This window comes from Scardinius erythrophthalmus (assembly GCF_964197995.2).
Source record: "Scardinius erythrophthalmus genome assembly, chromosome: 3".
Classification (NCBI taxonomy): Eukaryota; Metazoa; Chordata; class Actinopteri; order Cypriniformes; family Leuciscidae; genus Scardinius; species Scardinius erythrophthalmus.
The window spans coordinates 19,663,143-19,683,922 of NC_138223.1; the positions used below are offsets into that span (position 1 = coordinate 19,663,143).

Below are 20,780 nucleotides of genomic sequence, written 5' to 3' on the forward strand. Positions count from 1 at the left end.
GAGATCCAGAAGTTAGCTGATGCTGGGTATGTCAAGAAGTTAACCTCATCTGAAGTAGCAGATGCTTCTGAGTCTTGGTACATACCTCACCACATTGTGCGTCATAATGGAAAGGACCGCATTGTATTTGATTGTTCTTTCTCCTATCAAAATTAATGCCTGAATTCCCAATTGCTCCCTGGTCCAATCCTTGGACCTTCCCTCCTTGGAGTTCTCCTCTGTTTCAGGCAGCACAAGATTGCCATCAGCGGAGACATTAAGTCCATGTTCCACCAGGTGCGTCTGCTACCACGAGATAAATCCCTCCTGCGCTTCCTCTGGCGTGACCTACACAGTAGATCCCCTCCAACTGTATATGAATGGCAAGTCATTCCATTTTGCACCACCGCCAGCCCATGCTGTGCCATTTATGCCCTCCAGAGGATCGCCAAGGATGCACAGGCAGATGAGCGCATTATCTATTCCATACAGCATTGTTTCTATGTGGATAACTGCCTTCAAAGTCTTCCCGCACCAGAGGAAGCTAAGGACCTCCTTCACTGCATGTGTGCAACCCTCTCCTCTGGTGGCTTTGAGATTAGACAATGGGCCAGTAATGACCCCAAGGTCATCTGTGATCTCCCTCCCGATGCTAGGTCAGACCAGGCAGAGCTCTGGCTGTCACATCATCCTTCCCTTGATCCCATGGAATCTACTCTAGGCCTCCACTGGAATTGCCATACGGACACCCTGAAATACAGGCACAGAGCTATTGAAGCTACAATTCCAACCATGCGTCACATCTACAGAGTTCTTGCGAGCCAATACGATCCTCTTGGCTATATCCTCCCCTACACAACAAGAGCCAAGATCATTGTCCAACACCTGTGGGCAAAGGCAAGAAAAAGGGATGACCCAAACCTTCCCCACAACATCCTAGAAGACTGGCTTTCCTGGGAAGGAGAACTTCCTAATCTCTCCTCAATAGTACTAGACTAGATGGATTTTATATTATTTATTATTATTTATATTTATTATTTATATTATTATTATTTTATCGGATATTTCAAGAGTGCTGAGTCCAAAAAAACTGGTTCCCAAGCGAAATTTTGAGTTTTTTACCTTCTAATTTGCATATCAAAATGGCCGCCAAATTGCCTATCTTGCTCAGTTGTTGGACCATTTTCCCCTAGTTTTTTTGTAAGTAGGCAATCAAGATGAGGAAATTAAGTTTCTAGATCGATAGTCAAGGGTCAGAGCAAAGATATAATGGAGGCTCACTGCCTTTTTTATGTATATATTTATGCAAAATACCAACTTTTAAGGTGAAATTAAGCATTATTTGTGTACTTTTTTTAAGGCCGACATACATATTCAATCAATATCACTCTTAAATGTTCCCAGTGTATATATGATATGTGATGTATTCCATATTACATAATAACTAAGAAAAACACCATTGCAAGTTTTTTTATGCAAATTAAGGCGAGACACTACAGGTGAATAGGGTAACATTTTTAACTAGCAGATATCACCATGAAACTTTCACAGTTGATTACCTACATTAAGATGAGAAACAAAATGTATTACAAGTTTTCTGTAATTTAATGTTTAAATATGCAAATTAGGCAATATCTAATCAAATGTGCACTAATTTGCAAAGATTTAAAACAACGAAATCTGAGTATTGGATAAAGCCAGGTTAAAAAAAAAATTTTCATTGTGTTCACATGTTAGATGGGAAAAAAAATTACAGAGGGATTTATGGATATCTACTTTTGTTATCCTGTAAATCAGAAAATACTATCAATAGCCTTAAAAAAATGATTTTCGCCATGTTTTTTGGAATAAAATGTTATATAAATCAGGCTAGGATTAATATATTTACAAATCCCTCTGTAAATGTCTTCATAATATAACATAATATAACTATAACTAGGTACAAGGACAAAAGTTTGGTGTATAGGTGCTACTGAAGTGGAGCGTCATCCATGTGGTTTCCTTAGTCTGCTTCCGAAGCATTCACCGGCCCCAAGCAAAACACAAACAAGACGGAAAACAAAAACACCAAAGAATCGACGATGAAAGTTAGGCTTTAATGCTCCAACAGAGTACTCCAAAGAGGTACATCCAAACACAACTACACATAGACGAGACCCAACACGAAACACAAACTGATCTGAATTTAAGTAGTTAGAGGATAATGAGACATGAACACCTGAACACAACACACACCTGAACTGAGTAATGAATCAAATTAACAACCATGAAGACAAGCTAACCAAGGTGAAAACACAAACAGAGTCCATGTGGAGAAAACTAAAAATAAACAAAACCAGATAACCCTGAAAGGAATACAGCTTTCATGTATTATGTGCTCTATTTATTGTTTTTAATGGCAAATTTATAAGTAAAAATAATACAATTATATCATTGTGTTAATTCTTTTTTGTAGTTTTTGTATTATTATTCTATTAAAATGAATGACCTATCTATTAAATATGACATGAATATGAGAACAAGTGAACAAGTTATTTATTTTCATTATACCATATAAAGTTATTATCGTCATTATTTTTTAAGGTGTAAAATAGTTATTTCTACTCTCTGGCACACACAAATTCCGTCATCTTAAGCCGCTCACTCAATTTCATTTCTCTTTTCTCCATAAAGTACATGTGCCATTCACTATAATGAACAAGTGAACTTGTGACCGATTTCAGATGCATCTCAGACGAAACTGCAAAGTAAATGACAAATTATGACCCACAGACAAAACTTCATAATAAAAGTCAGACAAAAACAATAGCTGAAAACCAAAAAGAGCAGAATAAGACTGTGGACCGACTAGACGTTAAAATTTAAGATATTTTTATGGGCTGGCCCCACTCTCATGGAACCAATGAATACTGCTATTTGATAGAAGACTATAGTGGGCCACACATGGTTGCTGCTACTACATACAATGTGGGAGAAAGGGTTTGAGGTTAGAGAAAATATTTTTTGACACATTGTCCCAAATGTCCAAGGCTTCTGAGAGGGGGTGTAAAACGTCTCGGTTACATATGTTACCCTCGTTCCCTGAGTAGGGAACGGAGACGTTACATCATGACGACGAATGGGGTTTCGCTTATAAAACGAGCCAATGGCAAAGAAATGCCATGGGTCTGCGGAATTTGCATTGCGTAACTCCGCCTTACCTCATGGGTATATAAGGAAGTATGCTGGCAACATGCAGATATGTTTCTTCGTCGAGGAGCAGCAACGTGCACTTTCAGGGTGGAGGGAGACTGCCTTCGGTCCAACCCTTCTTGCAGGAAGGAAAGCACGACACTGATCGGGCATTTTCTGGGGTTTTCTCTGCGAGAAGAGCACCAGGTGACGAAGAGGTTCCACTTCAACGCGTAGGCATGTCTCGTGGACAATGCTCTAGCGGAAGTGATGGTAGCCACCACCGCTGGTGGTTGGGTACTCAAACCTGCCTCATCCCATCCAGGAGCCACACGTGAAGGTTCCAAAGATCGGGATGAGGGTACCATAGGGTGCACCGTCCCTGAGAAAGCAGGTCGTTCCTCAGAGGGATTGGCCAGGGAGGTGCTGTCGCGAGGAGGACTAGTTTGGAGAACCAGGTCCGGTTGTGTCAATGAGGGGCAACCAAAATGACCTTCTTCCTGTCCTCCCTGAGCTTGCACAGGGTCTGTGCAAGAAGGCTCACTGGGGGAAATGCATACTTGCAAAGGCCCCGCGGCCAGCTGTGCACCAGTGTGTCCGTGCCGAGCGTGCCCTCGGTCAGGGAGTAAAACAGGTCACAATGGGATGAGTCGTGGGAGGCAAACAGGTCTACCTGTGCGTCCCCGAACTGATCCCAAATCAGCTGAACTGTCTTTGGATGGAGTCTCCATTCTCCAGGGAGAGGCTGAAGCCATGAAAGCACGTGAGCATCTTGAACGGAAGCCTGTGAAGGGATCGGTTCAAGACGTGCAGGTCCAGGATTGGCCGTAACCCACCCGTTTTCTTCGGTACAATGAAGTAGGGGCTGTAGAACCCGGACTTCATTTCGGCTGGAGGGACAATCTCGACTGCACCTTTCGCCAGTAACAGGGGCATTGCCACCCACCATAGTGTAACGGACTCCCCGGAGGCGGGGAGGAGATCGTGCGAACTGAATCGCATAGCCGAGCCTGGTGGTTCTCTCAACCCAGCGGGACAGGTTGGGAAGCTCTAGCCAGGCTCCCAAGAACTGAACCAGCGGGGTCATGGGAACCACAGACGTACCCTCGGTAGGGCAGCGAAGTGGAATGAACGGTCCGGACGTGGGCGGCGTAGCGACCCGGTGTGGGGGCACGGTCATTGCCGCATCCTGACAGAGGAGGCCAGGGAAGGACCAGTGTTCCACGGGGGGCCTGCTCTGACAGAGGTCTGGCGATAGAGGGGGACAAGAGTGGCGAGGCAGAGCGTCGCACACTGCCATCCATGGCCTCTTGGGGCTCGGAGGAAGGGGCATCAGTTCTTAGAAAAAAGATTCTCCCCCGGCCCTCCACCGGGGGAAGGAGTGGTCCTGCTACCAGCTCCTGAGAAGAACTGAGCCCTAACTCCAAGCAGCCCATCTCAGGAGTGCTGCTTAGCCTGGCATTTTGGCGGGCTAAGGGGCGGAGACGGGCGGTGCCGTCCTCCTGCTTGGGGCCGGTGAAGGCTTCGGAAGCAGACTAAGGAAACCACATGGATGACGCTCCACTTCAGTAGCACCTATACACCAAACTTTCCAGTCTTGTACCTAGTTATATTATGAAGACATTTACAGAGGGATTTGTAAATATATTAATCCTAGCCTGATTTATATAACATTTTATTCCAAAAAACATGGCAAAAATCATTTTTTTAAGGCTATTGACAGTATTTTCTGATTTACAGGATAACAAAAGTAGATATCCATAAATCCCTCTGTAATTTTTTTTCCCATCTAATATGTGAACACAATGAAAAAAACATTTTTAACCTGGCTTTATCCAATACTCAGATTTCGTTGTTTTAAATATATGCAAATTAGTGCACATTTGATTAGATATTGCCTAATTTGCATATTTAAACATTAAATTACAGAAAACTTGTAATACATTTTTTTTCTCATCTTAATGTAGGTAATCAACTGTGAAAGTTTCATGGTGATATCTGCTAGTTAAAAATGTTACCCTATTCACCTGTAGTGTCTCACCTTAATTTGCATTAAAAATGAAATCTCAGACAACTTGCAATGGTGTTTTTCTTAGTTATTATTTAATATGGAATACATCACATATCATATATACACTGGGAACATTAAAGAGTGATATTGATTGAATATGTATGTCGGCCTTAAAAAATTACACAAATAATGCTTAATTTCACCTTAAAAGTTGGTATTTTGCATAATATATACATAAAAAAGGCAGTGTGCCTCCATTATATCTTTGCTCTGACCCTTGACTATCGATCTAGAAACTTAATTTCCTCATCTTGATTGCCTACTTACAAAAAAACTAGGGGAAAATGGTCCAACGACTGAGCAAGATAGGCAATTTGGCGGCCATTTTGATATGCAAATTAGAAGGAAAAAAACTCAAAATTTTGCTTGGGAACCAGTTTTTTTGGACTCAGCACCCTTGAAATATATAAGGTAGGCCGGTTCCCGACTTGTACCCATAAATGCTCCTCACTTTCACTTTTTGGGTACATCCCATCTAGACTATACTGCCCCGTTGTCTTATCCATTGGACAGTAGACACCCCCTCAGCCATCCAAGACCTTCACATCTTCTGCGATGCATCAGAGCAGTCTTATGGCGCAGTTGCCTACATGCACACTGAAGATGGTCAACAGGTGAATGTGTCCTTCCTAATGGCGAGGTCCAGTGTTGCGCCCAAAAAACAACTATCTATCCCTCGACTTGAACTGTGCGCAGCCCTCATTGTAGCTCAACTGTTCAACCTCCTCCAAACTGAGCTCACCCTCAACATCAGACAGGCTACTTTATGGAGTGACTCTACCACCGTTCTCTATTGGCTTCTCTCAGACTCATGCCGCTATAAGGTCTTTGTTGGAACCAGTGTGGCTGAAATCCAGGAACTCACCAAAAGCCAGGAATGGCGCTATGTGGATTCCCAGAACAACCTAGCTGACGATCTGACTAGAGGGAAGCAGCTGTCTGATTTAAGTAAGCCTTGCAGGTGGAGCCAAGGACCTGTCTTCCTCCTGCAACCCCCTGATCTGTGGCCAACTAACCCCACAATAAATCAGGCCGGAGATCCTGTAGAGCTACGTAAGCCCAGTTTCTGTGGTGCCGTATTTCTTGGCCAAATTGCCTCCATCTCTGATCCTACACAGTTTACCACCTTTCAGGATCTCCTTGACTCTACCGCTGCCTCCCATCATGTGGTGGCAGATCCTCCTGCAACACCATCGGCAGCAACCTACCTCAATGCAGAGATTGCCATCCTAAGACAGACCCAGTTGGATTCCTTTGGAAATGATCTGGCATGCCTTCAGACCCACAAACCCCTTCCACATTCCAGTCGTCTTCTCTCCCTTGCTCCGGAACTAGACCCAGTGTCAGGTCTCATTCGAGTAGGTGGAAGGTTACGACAAAGCAGTGACCTGCCCCCTGATGCCATACATCCAGTTGTCCTGGACCCTGCCCATCCGATCACAAAACTTATAATTAAAGATTGTGATGACCACCTACATTATTCTGGTCCCGAGAGGCTATTCGCTGTGCTGAGGAGGCGATTCTGGATCCTGAGGGGTCGTGAGGCTGTCAGGAAACATCAGCACAGGTGTGCTAAGTGCCAGCAGTCCAGTGCCAAACCCCTTATTCCCCAAATGGCCGATCTCCCTCCTGCTCGCCTACGCCTCAGCAAACCTCCCTTCTATTCTATAGATTGTTTTGGGCCCTACACTGTGAAAGTTGGACGGCAGGTTGAGAAAAGGTGGGGAATTATTTTCAAATGCCTGACAACTAGGTGTGTACATCTAGATCTACTCAGTCATATGGATACAGATTCCTTTTTAATGGGACTAAGGCGCTTTATAGCTCGCAGAGGCAAACCTTTTGAGCTGCTTTCTGACAGAGGTACTACCTTCATCGGAGGCAACCGAGAGCTACAGGAAGTCTACTGATCTCTGACCCCTGACCTCCAGGCAGTCCTTGCCAAACAGAAGATCTCCTTCAAGTTCAACCCCCCACACGCACCCCACTTCGGCGGGACGTGGGAGCGTGAAATACGTTCCATCAAGATTGCCCTGCAGACCACCCTAGGTGCCCAAGCTGTCACTGAAGAGGTGTTACGCACAGTGATGATTGAAATCGAAGGTATCCTCAATTCAAAGCCCCTAGGTTATGTGTCTTCTGACATTGCGGATCCTGATCCGGTGACTCCAAACCGGTTGCTCATGGGGCGGCATGACTCTTCCCTCCCCTTAGTAACGTATCCTGACTCTGAGCTGCGCAGCCGCCGCCAGTGGCATCATAGTCAGATTCTTTCCGATCATTTTTGGGCCCACTTCCTCAGAAATTATCTTCCTTCTCTCCAGTCTAGACAGAAGTGGCGCACTGATAATCCTAACCTCCAACTAAACACTGTTGTTCTCATTCTTGACCCTCAGCTCCCCCGATCCCTCTGGCCAGTAGGTAAAGTGATTTCCCTCCATCCCGGCAAGGACGGCCGTTGTAGGGTTGCAGATGTCCAGGTGGGGGACAAACAGTATACAAGACCTGTTGCCCGCCTCATCCCTCTCCCTGCCCTACCTGATCCCCCATGACCTCTTGATTTCTTTGCCACTCAGTTTTCATGCAGTTCACCACACCTTCAACTAATTAGCCTCAATCAGCCACAGACTTCATTAGGCAGCACCTGTACACACAGCCCCTTCCTTTTGCCACATGGAGGAATCCTAGTGTGTTGCTGCTGGAAATGCCGTGTCTCCTGCCTTGTGTGCGTTATTGAACTATGTAAGTTCCATATGTTTCTACTGTTGGATTGAACAGTTTAACTTGGTTTATATTGCTCATGTGACTTACTGTGGTAATTGTAAGGATACTGTATGTGCATTCGAGTATTTATAGGCATTACCAGTTCATTAATTACGGGGCAGAGAAAATGTATGTATCGACTTTGTTTGTAGGCTACCTAGCTAATTTTCTGCAATTTAAGTTCTTGTACAAATGTTTGATTATCATTCAAATGAATTGTGGCCTTGTATTGTGGCATTATGTAGCTAATTGTATCCCATATCCTTTTCCCTCCTAGAAACCACACACACACACACACACACACACACACACACACACACACACACACACACACACACACAAACATACATATACCTAATAAAGAAAGATGTTGTGTACTTAAAGTGACAGGACTGGACTGTTCTTACCGATACCTCCACTGGTCTCAAGCCAGCCACCTGCACATCCCTCTCAAACCTCCTTTTCACCCTGTCTTGCGGGCAGAGATCTATCCTACTGGCGAAGGACGCGATCGAGCCGGTCCCTCCAGCTGATATGAAGAAGGGGTTCTACAGCCCCTACTTCATTGTCTTCCTGCGAAGGCTCGACGTCACAGTAGTGCTGACTTTTTATTTTTTTGCAGGGGACTGACACCCTTGGCGACAAACAGAACAAGGGCAGTGCACGAGTGACTCTGGTAGCACATTGGCACAAGCTCTTGGTTACCTCAGTCTGCTTCTGACCTGTGGAGAACCGCTGGGCACAGTCTCCAACAGTGTCGCTGAAAAAGGCCCCCTCGTGAGATGGGAGCATCGAGAAAGCGAACTTTGCCGATTTCCTGCACCTCTGCAAGATTTAGCCATGGGGTGCTTCTGGAGCATCAGGTTGGACATCGTCTGACTGAGGGCCAGGGCTGTGACTTAAACCACAGTCAGTCATTATGCGCAGCTCAACCCCGACTCAGAACTACCCTCGTGCATTGAGTGTTTTGGCCTTCCACAGACTTGTAGGATGGCCTTCACATGCAGGGAAGAGGCGGTCTGCAACTAGCAGAGCCGCCCCACCACCAAGGGTAGTGAGAGAGGAAAAAAATGTCTGCAGATTTTGGCATGCTTTGCTAACATATTGCCTAAGTTTTTCACACACACATCCGGGCAGGCACGGGCAATTAAGTGTCGCACTGCGCCCCCAGAGTAGCCCGGGAAAGTATGGCTGTCAAGTCTGAATCTGATTCAGCATGAGCACACACACAATTATAGTGGGAACTCAGCATCATCTTTATTTCCAGAGCCTAACAGCCCTCTCTCCGATGCAGCGATCAACATCTGATCCTCCCCTGGAGCCCCGAATGAAATGCTTGGTCTCTCATGAGAAGGACCAGTAATCCCATCCGGAAGCTGCCAGGCTTGCGAGACAGTGAACGTGGCCGTCAAACTCGATGGCACACGGCATGCTGAGCGCTCAAGTCCTTATGAGAAAGGCAAGACGATCAACGTGCCGACGTGGTCATGCTCTCTTCAGAGAGCATAAACCACCCACGAATGCAGTCTCAGCATGTTTGCGATGCGCTAGAGGAGTGAGAGGCCCGAGGAGGTGGTCTCGTCGGGAACGCTCACTGTAATCCTCAGATCACCAGTGTCCAGTGCTATTAGCCAAAAAGTAGCCCTTTTCTGGTGGCCACCAGAAGAGGAACTAGATCGGGGAATGGGCAAAGGGACTACACCTCGTTTGAGGCACTTGAGTCTAGAGCTCCGAACGACGCGCGCTGGGTTGCCGTGACAACCCACGCTGCCAACCATCAGTTCGATGGCACACGGCACGCTGAGCTGCTCAAGCCTTTACGAGAAAGGGGAGACGAACGACGTACTGACGTGGTCATGCTCTCATGAGAGAACATGAACCACCCACGAACGCAGTCTCAACACGCTTAAGCCCAGGCATGTGAAACAGTGATCATGGCCGTCAAATGAGGACAGGAAACGACCGCACCCAGAAACACGGTTTGAATGACATTTTGAAAAAGACGCAGTGTCAAACCGTGTATGCTCTTTCAGGAAATTGATCTCTCTGGTGCTGAAGCACCCAGGGATGGCCAAACAGGACGATAATGCAAGCCTGATGTGAGCTCTCACATTCTCATTGAAGGCACAACATTCTGAGCTGTGAAAACAGCTGTTTTGCCAGCTTTCTGTGAGATCACGCCCAGCGCTGTCTGCGCTGTAACACCAACACCAGTTTGAAGAGGTGTTCTCCTGAAGAAGCAGACTCGTTTTTTGAAGTTAAAACACTCAGATAAGATTGCAGAGCAGGAACAACATTCACCGCCTGGCTCCGAAGCGAAAGACGAAGATGCGACACACCTGCTGCTCACTATTTGCTTGTGCTGCGAGGCAGAGCAGCTGTTGCAAATCATCGCATGCCAATGTGCATTGGCTCGTTTAGTTTACATTCGAAGTGGGTTGGTCTCTCAGGCGAGATCCCCATTCGTCAGATCACCTCTGATGTGACTGACGAAGGGGAACTGAACAGTTGCATCACTCTCAAATCCAGTTTCAGCTGAAAATGCAATTTAATGCCAAATATTATGCTTAATTTCTACTGCTGTTTTAAAATGTGAGCTATAATGCAAACAAGTTTAGCTAAAAACAGAATATTATGAATTTTTCATACCCATAAGTTAATTGGATGTGAATGTTTTTCAGCATAAATACCGTTTTTCTCTTTCAAATAATTTCACATGCTGGATTAGACTCCTCTAGGAGCCATATTTGGCCCACAGGCTGTGTTTGACACGCTTGATTTAGATATTACAAGGGGTTAATGTAAGTCTTTGGAACTTCCAGAGCAACCATTAACAGCCATGGTTTTGTATTTCTGTAGCTTTACTAACTTTTTTGTTGTAACTTTCTGTGCCTCATAGCCTGTACTTTTCCAACCACAGATAATGTACATTGCTCTCTTCAAAACAAGGGTGTACAGACAAGAATGCACTTCATGTAGCTTTGCTAAATAAACAAAATAGACGGGTAGAATTTCAAGGCTGGCTTACCAAAAAAAAAAAAAAAAAAAAAAAAAATATTTACTTAAACCGAACTGTATCTATTTGGTACAAAGGTCTCATGAAGGACTGGGCTCTCTCTGAAGATGTGTTTTAGAGTTTGTTGCAAGGTTTTTTTACAGGCAACATTTGTAGTGTGCGTCGTCAGGAAAACTTGGATGAATCAAAAATATCCTACAATTGGCTAACTTGGATAATAGTTTATCCTGCTATTTTCATTTTATTTTGTTTGGCTGTATTCACATCACAAACTAGTTATTATCAGACATTCAAGGCCACAAGATATCTTTAAATGGTTGTAGGGACTAGTGATTTACCTTAGTAAATTCATTTCTTATCTTGGATATCCATTATTCAATACATGTTAATGAAAAATGTTAAGTAAATATCTATATGCTATACAAATATTATTTCTTTAAGTAGGTTAGTGTTAACTGTTAAATTGCTTAAATATAAAATTGGGGTAGGGAACATAAAAATATCCAAGTGGAGCTCATGGAAAATCCTTTGAGGTTCATAATACCACAGGCACATTAGCTATTTCTGGTGGTTTCTAATTTGAAACCATCACTTTCTTAAATATCTTTCTATTCTCTGAAAGGTGGAGACTGTTGGTGATAAGTACATGACCGTAAGTGGTCTTCCGGAGCCCTGCACCCACCATGCAAAGTCCATCTGTCACCTGGCCCTAGACATGATGGAGATCGCTGGACAGGTGAAAGTGGACGAGGATCCTGTGCAGGTGATCACTCAGAATATTTTCTTGTCCCTGTTACAAGTTTAAACAAAAATGTAAAAAAAAAAATGCATTGCAAATGAGGTTTTTTTAAGGTCTTTTGTTCCAGAACATCTAATCAACAGGATAACATAGTATCACTGCATTCTGCAAGTCTGCAGAAGTTGGCATGCTGAGGGTCCTGAGAATTCACATGATGAGATACTGTGTACTGTTTAATATATGAAATTCTATATAATATGATATAGAATATGTGACCCTGGACCACAAAACCAGTCACAAGTCACACGGGTATATTTGTGGAAATAGCCAGCAATACATTGTATGGGTCAAAATTATCGATTTTTCTTTTATGCCAAAAATCATTAGGATATTAAGTAAAGGTCATGTTCCATGAAGATATTTTGTAAATTTCCTACCATAAATATATAAAAAAATATTTTTGTAGGTGGATGCAGCAAAATCGGGAACATATGGAAAACTTTAAAAGCGATTCCCTTTCAAGGGAACTTGCGTTGCGTCGAGATGACGCTTTGGGAACGCTCTGCGTAATTGCGTCGTGAAGCACTTGTGAAATCAGTCCATTGGCGTATATGCGGATGATGTCATGGCAGAAAGCTATAAAGCGCACCCAGACCAAACATTGTCAGCTTCTGTGTCTTCAGCAAACGCTCTGTGTAAAACTGTCTCTGTCTATTTATTGTTGTTTGTCCACAAGCATATTATATATCTAGACAGGAATATAATGGCAAGCAAACACGATTTATTTGTTGTTTGTTTAGGAGTAGAGCATGCACGGTCAGCTCTATTAAAAGGGGGCTGACAGTGTTCATTCATAAATTCTCAACGTGTAACATATGCACTATCGAGAGTTTTAGCTCTGCTCCTGTTGGCTTTCTTCTCGAGGGAAGAAAGTCAATAAAGATTCTTTGGCTAGGATCTCGCATTTGCCGAGGCAGCGTGTAGATTACGGGTCTGCAATAAAGATTCTGTGACTCGATCTCGGATCTAGCGTGTGCAGAGGCAGCACGTAGATTATGGGTCTGCATCTCTGCAATAAGAATCGAATGGCTCAGATAACGCATTTGCCGAGGCAGCGCGTAGATTATCGATGTGCATTTGCAACAAGAAACTAGTGGCTCAGATCGCGCGTTTGCCGAGGCAGCGCATAGATTATTTGTCTGCATTTCTCCAATAAGAATATTTTGGCTCAGATCTCGCGTTTGCCGAGGCAACGTGTAGATAATGGGTCCGCTATATATATATATATATATATATATATATATATATATATATATATATATATATATATATATATATATATATATATATATATATATATATATATATATATATATATATATACACACACACGCAGGGAACTGAACAGACAAACTGGCTTTGAAAGTAGTATGTATTCAACCTTTCATCCAGACCAAGTTATCTATCTGAGTTCTCTATCTGATTGATTTATGGCTGCATTTAATTGTGAAAATACTCATCTAAATGGAATTAAATGTTAAATACATATCTGAGTTGATGTCTGTATTAATACACTATATTCAGCCTTTCACATTTGGCTGTTTTTAATTTTTGAGAAAATTAAATATGTACTTATCTGATCTCTGAGGAGTTAGATGTCTGTATTATTATAGTATTCAGCCTTTCATCCAGACCGTGTTTACTTGTCTGGTTGATATTTGGCTGCATTTAATTTTTGAGAAAATTAAATATGTAACCATCTGATCTTTGAGGAGTTAGATGTCGGTATTAATATACTATCCACCCTTTTATCCAGACCGTGTTTACTTGTCTGGTTGATCTTTGGCTCCATTTAATTCTGAGGAAATAAATGGTGAAATTCCTGGGGGGAAATGAATAACACCTCATTATACGGTGCCCATCTCCCTTCGGTGCACTCAGGGGCCGTTCTGCCAACCCCATAATCTCGTATGCTTTGGGGCACAACGGTCTCCAGCGAGTTCTAGTCTCAGACGAGCCCTCATCGCAGTGTCTGCCCGTAAAAATGGTGGCGCTGAGATTCTTGCCCCCTCCCAGGAGGGACTCAGAGCAATCAGTTCGGCTGTTCCCTGCCAGTGCGCCTCTTCAGGGCACTGAATTGGTTGCTTGAGTAATACCAGAGACCAGTCTCGAGAGGCTGGTTCTCTTAAGTGGTTAACACCTCACTATACGGTGCCCATTTCCCTTCGATGCCTTTGGAGGGCCGTTCTGCAAACCCAGCCACCTCGTGTGCATTGGGGAGCAACGGTCTCTGATGAGCCCATATCTCTCAAACGCAGCCTTCAAGGGGTAAAATGGATCTGAGGACGTCATTATTTTTAAGAAGGCTGGGGGGAAAAGGTCCTGACGCCCGAGTGGTCAGGCAAATAAGGGCAGTCTCCTCCGAAGTAAATTGGTTAACACCTCATTATGCGGTTCCCGCTGCCCTTCGGTGCCCACAGGGGACCATTATGCTAACCCCGCCACCTCGTGTGTTTCAGGGTTCAGGTGGGCTCCGGCGAACAAATATCTCAAGGTCCATCCGGAAACGTAGTGGTCCTCGGATGCCCGCCCCCTCCAAGGAGGGTCCCAGAGCAGTCAGTTCGGTCGTTCCCTGCCGGTTCGCCATACAGGGCACCAAACTGGTTGCTCGAGTATCACCTAGACCAGTCTTGAGATCCTGGTTCTCTTAGTAGATTTTTTGGCAGCATGGGAACTTCTGCCACACATATCTCAACAGTAGCACAGCGTCTGCTCCCGAGCCCCCACTAAAGGACTGGGGTTCGGGCTGGCACTCTCAACCACAGCCTTTAAGGGGTAAGATGGATCTGAGGACCGTCATTATTTCCAAGAAGGCTGTGGGGAAAAGGTCCTGACGCCCAAGGGGTCAGGCCAACGAGGGCAGTCTCTCCCGAAGTTAAGCGCTTAACACCTCATTATACGGTGCTCGCTACACCTCGGTGCCCTCAGGGGACCGTTATGCTAACCCTGCCACCTCGTGTGTTTCGGGGCGCAACGGTCTCCGGCGAGCACATATCTCAGGGTCCACCCGGAAATGTAGTGGTCCTGGGATGCCCAGGAGGTCAGATAGGTCGTTCCCTGCCGGTTTGCCGTTACAGGGTGTCGTGCTGATTGCGCAACAAAAAAAAACAGAAGCCAGTCTCGAGAGGCTGGTACCTCTAGTAGAATTTTTGGCAGCGTGGAAGCTACTGCCAAATATTTCTCATTGGGTCCTGCAGACCATAGAAAAGGGTTATCAAATACAGTTCGGGTCTCACCCGAACAGGTTCTGGTAATGGAACAAGAAGTGAAAACCCTGCTGGAGAAAGGGGCCATATAACATGTACCCCCCTCCAACAGGGAAACCAGGTTCTACAGTTGGTATTTCATAGTCCCAAAGAAGGATGGGGGGTTGCGTCCCATTTTGAATCTGCGAATGCTGAACGAGTCAGTCATGCAGCTAAAATTCTAAATGTTAACCTTGAGACAAATCATGCCACATATCAGATCCGAGTACTGGTTTGTCACGATAGATCTCAAGGACGCATACTTCCATATATCCATCGTTCCCGCGGCGGTAAATTGCGGGTGTGTATTTGCAGCCTCTTACTGCTAAGAGGCGCTACAATCACAGACTTTGCAAAGTGTCAGTTTATTCTCTCTATTGCGTAATCTGCCGCCACAGCTCATTGAGAGTGATTGAAAACTTGTAGCAGATCAATTCAAATGAAACATTGAACGAATTCATAATCACAATACTGAAATTACTGAAATTAAATTGAATAAATTGAATAATGAAAAAAAAAATCAACATAAAACATTGCAATAGAAAAATATTAGGCCACATCAATGAGACTTTGTAAGAGCATAAAACATTAGATTAACAGTATTCAGACGATAGCTCTGTGGTCAACGCAACAACATGAGCCTCGCGGAGCTTCAAGCGATCCGAGATCGAATCTCAGTGTAGCTTGATGCTTAAATATGTATCTGTTTATTAAAGTCAAGCATCTTGTTTAATTATCAATTGTACATTACAACATAAATTTGCAGCGGCTCAACTGGAATGTAGCAAAGACGACACAACTGATGAAGGAAGACTGTCAGCCGATCACACCAGAAAATGTGATGAAGCTCGTCTTTAATCTGCTAAATTATTTTTTTTTACATTTTACATTTACATTTATCTGACGCTTTTATCCAAAGTGACTTACAATTGCTATACATGTCAGAGGTCGCACGCCTCTGGAGCAACTAGGGGTTAAGTGTCTTGCTCAGGGACACATTGGTGTCTCACAGTGGATTCGAACCCAGGTCTCTCACACCAAAGGCATGTGTCTTATCCACTGCGCCATCACCACCCATTTTTGTGAATTTTTGTGAAATGTGATTTTTGTGATTTTTGTGAATCATTCACGAAATTGAGATGACTGACAGTGATACCCGGCCATAGCAACGGAAGACATTTTTCAAAACAGATCGAACAAATCAGAAAAATACTTTCAATACAGTATTGCTTTCAATTAAAAAAAATAAACAATTAAAATGTAAAAGAAAAATAAAATTAATTAAGTTTGAAAACACATCGCACATTTCAAGGTTTACATAAAGTGTCGGGAAAGTTTATTTATTTAAAACAGGGTCGCATCGATAGAGTTTATTCCCTTTGCGATGCAAAATAAGAAACACAGAATCTTATTCTTGCAATATTTAAAATTTCTATTGTCAAAGAAACTGCAGCTAAGTTAAAACGGTGCATAGTTCAAAGAAACATAAATTAAGAACAGGCGTTTTACTTTGCCTCTCTCTCGCGCTGGATATCTTTTTAGTACGTTTCTTTTGTCTCCCTCACTGCGCGTGCCGGGTCTTTCTCGAAATTAAACATTTCAGGGTAAAAACACATCATACAGCTGATAATACTGTATATGTCTGGAAAACCTTTAAATACAATAAATAAAACTATAATATTTATAATTTAATAAGATATAGGGCCTACATATGGACTTTTGGAGATTTTGAGATTTATCCTTAAAAGAATTTTGCCTTTGCCTGCTCATCAGGCTGGCTATCCGACACTCTCCATATGAAAGACGGAACATTAACACCTGTTGTCCTGCACCCCCACGATAAAGCAACTATACTGCCTTCTCCAAACTCTCCACAGGCTATCTTTGAGACTGACTTAAAACAAAGAGTTTGCAATTCACACTTAAATCGCTATTCTAGACATTAGCAATAGGCTATTAAAGTGTTGATAATGAAGGAATTAAATAATTTAGGCTATGTAGTAATATTTCTGTCATAAATGTTTATTACTAAATATTTATTTATTTCAATAATTGAAGAATTAACACTAGAAGTGCCAGAATTCCATAACTACTAGAACTGCCGCAAGCGGTCATTTTGACCGCTAGATTCCAAACTCTATATCTTTAATGATAAATACCCAATTGAGAGATTAATGCATTTATTGTATATAGGATCTTTTAAAAACAAAACAACACCAAACTGTACATTTAAACAAGTTTAATTATACATCTATAAATAATAATATGCGTAGATGTCCTGAACAAAATGACGGAGTAGCCTATGTTTTCATGTTTACACTGTTCGATCGCGCCCGCACCTTACACACACACACACACACACACACACCATATTCCAGCATTGCAATTTTGACATTGCAGCCTGTTCATTATAGCCATAATAAAATATAATAATAAAATACTCAAACTAACATATAAAAATTCCACTGCTCTGTTTATATAGCCTAGTCAGTAGTACAATTCGTACCATTTTGCGCATGTGAAGAACGTGAGTGAAGTTCAAAACCTATAATAAAGAATAGTTTACCATCCAAATACATCGCAAATGTTGAAACATTTTAATTCTAATTAGAGAGTTACGTGAGCCCAACGCCGCTTACTTTCACTTTCGCTTGAAAGTAGCCTATTTCATTTTGGCTTGTTTATAGTTATTTTTTTATTCTTGTTCTGTTCTGAATATCATTACATTCAAATGATTTGTTGTGGAATATGTTTTGTGTATTTTTTTTACCACATTTTATTGTTGTGTACATTGGTATATGTATAATAATACTGCAAAATTCAGTGCGGTCAATTTGACCGTCTATGGCCGAAATAGGTAAATATGTTAATTTGTTTTTTTTTGCCTTATGTGTAATTTATATGAAAAACATTTTAAATGAAAATACAGACACTTTTAGGAAAAGTCAGGTACCAGCAGGATTTAATTTATTTTTTCAACAAAGTTATTGCAGATATAAAATTAAAAACGGTCAAAATGACCGCCATGGCAGTTCTAGTGTTAAAACGCTACTTCAGTTTGGGCCAGCTTTTTCCAAGCAAAGCTAAATACAATACAATAAAAACGCATGTTCATTTGTTGTCATGAACAAAACGTTCAACTCAATATTAAATTCCACAGGGATCTTTGAATCCTTACAACCAGGGTGCGATTTGTGAATAAAGTTTTTTATTTTTTTATTTTTTTATTCAAATAAATCTCGAACCACAGTGCTTCGTGCTGCTGTTAAACTAAATAACATTTACAGAGTAATTATGAACTTAAATGAAACAATATCACAACATTGACAAATACATTTATACATTCGGTTCATTTTTGTGACGCGCAGTTCCCGGAGACAGAGACGACAGACAAACTTTTGTCATTAGCCTAATATGAATAAAAGTTTACAGTTTTGAACGATGTAGGCTATACTCTACTCTTATCTGTATGACCGAACAATTACGGAGTAGCCAATTAAGTTATTTTAGCTTTTATGAGAAAAATTAATCCAAATGAACGCGCCACCGTGTTTGTCGAACACTAATTCAACATGCCATAATAAAACCTGGCTTTAGAACAATGCATAGCGCCACTCGTCATGGTGTGCCAAAAAACTTAATTATAAACTCCAATATTTAATTCAAAACAATCTCAAAACGCTTTGTGACATTTTGAAAAGCCGTGCATGAACATAACAGAATACTGGTTTTGATTTTATTGTTTGTCGTAAAACATGCCTGTTGCATATCTTTATTTTATATATTTAATATGGTCTATTGAATTAGCATTGATATATATATATATATATATATATATATATTTTTTTTTTTTTTACAGAACTATCTTTGAAATTACGATTGGAATTATTATAGGCTACAGATGTAAAGTCACTGTATAATATTTGTTCCTTAGTGTAAAATGGAAATGCATGGTAATTTTATTTTATAAATATAAGAAAAAAACAGAGGCACAAGACAGGCACTGGTCACTATGGTGGTGCTGGTATAGACGTTCCCACAGCGTCATCTCGACGCAACGTGAGTTCCCTTGAAAGGGAACACCTCAGTTACGACTATAACCTCGGTTCCCTGAAGAGGGAACAAGACGTTGCGTCACCCTGCCATACTTCAGTTTCCAGATTTTTAAATAGTTGTATCCAGAGGTGGAAGTAACAAATTACAACTACTCACGTTACTGTAATTAAGTCATTTTTTTTTTTGGGTACTTGTACTTTGAGTATATTTTTAAATCTGTAATTTTACTTGTACTCAAGTACATATTAAACTGTCACGTTACGCTAAATAGAACCCAAGCGCAGACTTTAACTTTCACAAAACACGGTTTATTTACAACCGGAAACAAAGACCCACGATGGGGCAAACAAACAATAACTAGATTTGACAATTAAACGGAACTGGAACATTCACAGACAGACCACAATACTCACAGAACCGAATGTTAACAAGACGAACCAGCACTGAGGAACAAACACCGGGAGCTTACATAGACACATAATTACAAAGGTACAGGTGACACTAATGAACATCAATACTAACGAGGGAACAAGGGACGTGGTAAGGACACATGATCACAATCACAGGTGACGCTAATACAACATTAACATGGAAACGAGGCAAAACACAAGACAATGCAAACACAGTCAAAACAACCGACCATGTGTTTGCACACAAAACAAAAGACAAATACATGACATTAAACTAAGTAATCTACTTCGCTACTTGTAAAATCACATTTTGTTACTGAGTACAATTTGAATTGATATTCAAATCTTTGACTGGCATTTCGGTAGCCAATAAAAATATTCGATTGTAAACGGACCAATAAAACCCCTGATATTTGGACTGGATTAAAGCCGCCGCAGTCGCAGCAGGTTTTGAAGAGCTGATCATAAGTGAAGGAGCCAAAGAGGCGAGGAGCTCAGAGTGATTAATGGCTGGACTGAAAGTTTGGAGAAACAACAATCTACATAGTAGCCTAGTATTGTCAAAATATCTATATTTTGATACATATCAATACTGAAATATCTGTTAATACTCATTTTGGCCTATACATCGATACGATACCAGCTGCGCGTTCTCATTCTCTCATCTCAACGACAGCGAGTTTGACACACCCGCCTCCTCTCAGCGCGGGATTGCAGGTAGGCCTATTACGCATAATTTTATTAATACCTGCAAGTTTCTATGGCATATTTTAATGGCAAATGTCACAAGTGCAATATTATAACGCGAGGGCACATTCATGTAATCGCAGAAAACTGGACGCGAGCTCTCAAATATACGAATGAACTGGACTCAGATATTGAGTGTGCTCTCGGACTGTGTCATATCATGTGCAATCGCGATTCGCGAATCTCCAAGTGGTTCTAACTGCAGACTCAAATGACGTCCAGCTCCAATCTCTCCATGCTCTTGAATTAAACGTTGTCAAAAGTTATGAAAAATCTAGTCTTTTTTGCAAATTAAATTCAGTTTGAAATCAAGCTTCCTTGTGCTGTATGGAAGTAAAATAATGTCAAATGTTTTTGAAACAAAAAGCCTGTTGAATTGCACTACTTGAAAAAAAAAAAAGGCGTTGCATTAACCATGCTTGCATTTTAATGCATTGTATTTATAGGGCTTGCATTTTTATGGGCTGAAATTCAACATGGTTGAATATTTAAGCTGTGAATATTTCAATTAAAAACATTTCAA

At 42.0% G+C, this 20,780-nt stretch overlaps 1 protein-coding gene across 2 annotated transcripts in view; it reads left to right on the forward strand.

The window, feature by feature from the left end:
* Positions 1 to 20,780, forward strand: part of gucy1b1 (guanylate cyclase 1 soluble subunit beta 1) — a 92,953-nt gene that overhangs the window by 37,481 nt on the left and 34,692 nt on the right. For both annotated transcript variants that reach the window (XR_014029772.1, XM_081360309.1), the window contains exon 11: positions 11,623 to 11,763. Coding sequence is in view for 1 of the 2 variants with exons in the window: in XM_081360309.1 (XP_081216435.1) it covers positions 11,623 to 11,763 (141 nt within the window). In the remaining variant the exon portion in view is untranslated. The remainder of the gene's footprint in view (positions 1 to 11,622; positions 11,764 to 20,780) is intronic.